This window comes from Bison bison, unplaced genomic scaffold (genome assembly GCF_000754665.1).
Source record: "Bison bison bison isolate TAMUID 2011002044 unplaced genomic scaffold, Bison_UMD1.0 scf7180017864238, whole genome shotgun sequence".
Taxonomy (NCBI): domain Eukaryota; kingdom Metazoa; phylum Chordata; class Mammalia; order Artiodactyla; family Bovidae; genus Bison; species Bison bison.
In genome coordinates, this window is record NW_011494810.1 from 1,234,970 (window position 1) to 1,238,098 (window position 3,129).

The 3,129-nt window shown below is 42.6% G+C and overlaps 1 protein-coding gene across 1 annotated transcript in view; it reads left to right on the forward strand.

Moving 5' to 3' along the window:
- Positions 1-604, forward strand: part of LOC104993399 (olfactory receptor 2M3-like) — a 1,460-nt gene extending 856 nt beyond the window's left edge. Inside the window, exon 2 of the mRNA XM_010846636.1 lies at positions 212-604. Within this exon, the coding sequence (XP_010844938.1) occupies positions 212-604 (393 nt within the window). The remainder of the gene's footprint in view (positions 1-211) is intronic.
- The last annotated feature ends 2,525 nt before the right edge of the window (positions 605-3,129 follow it).

Consider the following 3,129-nt stretch of genomic DNA (forward strand, 5'->3'; position numbering starts at 1 on the left):
TGAGTGCTTCCTCCTGGCAGTCATGGCCTATGACAGGTATGTGGCCGTGTGTCACCCTCTGAGGTACCCTGTGCTCATGAACTGGAAGGCCTGCTGTCTCATGTCCTTGGCATCCTGGATGGGTGGAGTGGCTGACAGTGTGATTGATGTAGGGATGGTCTTCAGCTTCCCCTACTGTGGCTCTCTCCAGGTGGACCAGTTCTTCTGTGAGGTCCCGGCCGTGCTGCGTCTCTCTTGTGCAGACACATCCCTCTTTGAGGACCTCATCTATGCTTGCTGCGTGATCATGCTGCTGCTGCCCCTGGGAGTCGTTGTGGCTTCCTATGCCCGGATCCTCATGGCTGTTATTAGCATGACCTCCACTGAGGGGAAACAGAAGGCTCTGTCCACGTGCTCCTCCCACCTCGCTGTGGTGGGTCTTTACTATGGGGGAGCCATATTTAGCTACATGCAGAGAGCCTCCACTAGGACTCCAGTGGGGGACCGAGCCACCTCCATCTTCTATACCATCCTCACCCCAATGCTCAACCCACTCATTTACAGCCTGAGGAACAAGGAGGTAATGAGGGCCTTCAAGAAGATGTGGAAGATGCAGGGGAGATAGAGAGAGATAGAGATAGGGAATATAGACATGCCTACCCTTCTGGGGCTTCCTCTCTTGTTCTTCTCCTTCCTCTGTAAGCTCAGATTCTTTTGTGGCTTGTTTTCCTCCTTTGAACAAATTGAACCCTCTGCCTTGCTAGGATGAAGCTATGAGTTGAGCAATCTGAAAGCATTGAATGGAAGATGTCAAGAAAACAGAGTAGTCATTAGTTTCACAATGAATCTTTCCTCAACGAGCACCTCTATTTTCATCTTATGAAGACCCATAGATATATATTACTTACCATTTCCCCAGAATTGCTAGGGACAGTCTTTCTTCTGAACTCATGTTAAAAGTGCAGAAGGAGAACCAATTCAGAAGTCATCGCTCACTGAAATGTGATGCAAAGGTCAGAGATGGAGTCTTACTTGTAGGAACTGTGTGACCTTGGACAAGGTTACTCCATTCTCTGGGCTTCACATTATCATCTGCACCAATAAAGTAAGTCTGACATGTTTCTTTTGTTATTAAACAATGGAAAGAGACTTGTGCCTTCTTGAAATTGCACATTATATACAAGAATTGGTATGTAAAGACTAGAACTTCTTCATAGTCTTCCTCTAAGAATAACACCATGAATGGTAAAGAGATTACAAGTGTGTCATTCCATTTCAAGAGGGGGGGTCAGGTTGATTATTTCTCATCAACACCAAGGTTATGATCTCAGAGAGGTGGCAATTAGCAATTCTGAAGCAGGACCTTAGTTCCCTGCCCAGGAATTGAACCTAAGTAGTCTAGATGAAAACCAGAAATCCTAGATGCTAATCCACCGGGGTAAAGAGGCTAGAAGCAAAGTTGCTCTGGATCTTGCCCCATTTGAAAGCAAGAATATTTTACGGAGGTAAAAACTGTAAAAACAAGTACAAAGTGTAGTATTATTAGCACAACACAACAGGTGGGAGAGCACAGAGAGAAGCAGTTTATTTATTTAAGACAGAGGCAAGGCAGAAATACACACCTGGAGAGAAAGGGTAAGGGCATCTTCCCTAATGAGGAGGAGCACAGTAAAGAGGTGGCTAGTCATTTATCTAGGAATAGACCTTCTGGGTCTTTGTTCTCCTCTGGCCAAATATCTCACTTCTTTTTTCCACATCTGAACTTCCTTAGGACCCTCCCTGATATTCAGGTGCATCTTTTTGCTAAGCTGGATTCCAGTGCAAAGGCTAAAAGGAGTATGACAACACATATTATGGGATGATGCCTCCCTCCTTGGGAGTCTTTTTGCACATGTGTAGCTGAGGAGACTTCCTTGACCTCAGGAATGAGAGATGTGGTCCTCTTATCTCTTTACTCCAGCACAGTTCAGATCCCGACATTAACGTTGTGCTTGGAGTGTCTAAGAAAAATAAAATTTCAGTTTGACAAACTCCCACAGCTCAACCCCTGGGCCCATCTATCTGCTAACTCAGTTGGGAGAGAAATGAAGTGTGAGGATAAAACCCTGGCAGAAACTGGCTTCTATCTGGTTTTTAGTTCAAGAGCTCTGGAGGGATTTGGGAAATAATCTCTTGAGTCATGTCTTCTACAAATAGCTCCCTGGACACACTGGACCAAAAATCTCTTTTCAATCATACTGATTCCAAGAGACTTGCACTCATATCCTTAGAGCCTGTGGGGTTTTGGCAACCAAGTGGGTGGAATGCACACACAGTGGTGAAGGAAAGAGCATAGCCCGGCCCTGGGAGAGTTTAGGGTCTGGCTACTGGTACAAAATGTTCTAGGCAGAAGGGATGACTGAGCAATGGCTGAGGACAGTGTTCTAGAGCAAAGCGAGCCAGGGATAGGCTGAGGGAGAGCTGGCTAGAAAACAGGGCCCACACCTCATAAGGTTTGATAGGCTATGTGAAGAGATAGGGTTTTGAGTAATGAGGAGTTATGATCTGCGCCCTCTGTTAGCAAAAAGAAAACCAACCTGGTTATTTGGGATCTTTTGTGATTCTTCACAAATTTTAAGATTGTTCTATTTCTGTGAAAATGCCATTGGAATTTTGATAGAGTTTTCATTGAATTTGAAGATTGCTTTTAACAGTATGGACATTTAAACAATTTTAATTTTACTCATCTATGAGCAGGGAATATTTTTCCATTTATTTGTGCCTTGTTCAATTTCTCTCATCAACGTCTTATACTCTTCATTGTATAGGTCTTTTATATATTCAATTAAATTTATTCCTAGACTATTTTTATTATTTTTGAGACATTTGTAAATGAAAGAGTTTTCTTACTTTTTGATAGTTCATTACTTGTGCATGCAACAGATTTTCGTATATGGATTTTGTATCCTGCAACTTTACTGAATTTGTTGGTTAGTTAATAGATATTTTTGGTGAAAAAAATCTGGAGTGTTTTTAATATAATATATGCTATCTGCAAATAGTGATCATTTTGCTTCTTTTCCGTTTGGATTACATTATTTCTTTTTCTTGCCTAAGTGCTGTAGCTAGGATTTCCAATGCTATGTAGAATAAAAGTGGCAAGAGTGAGCA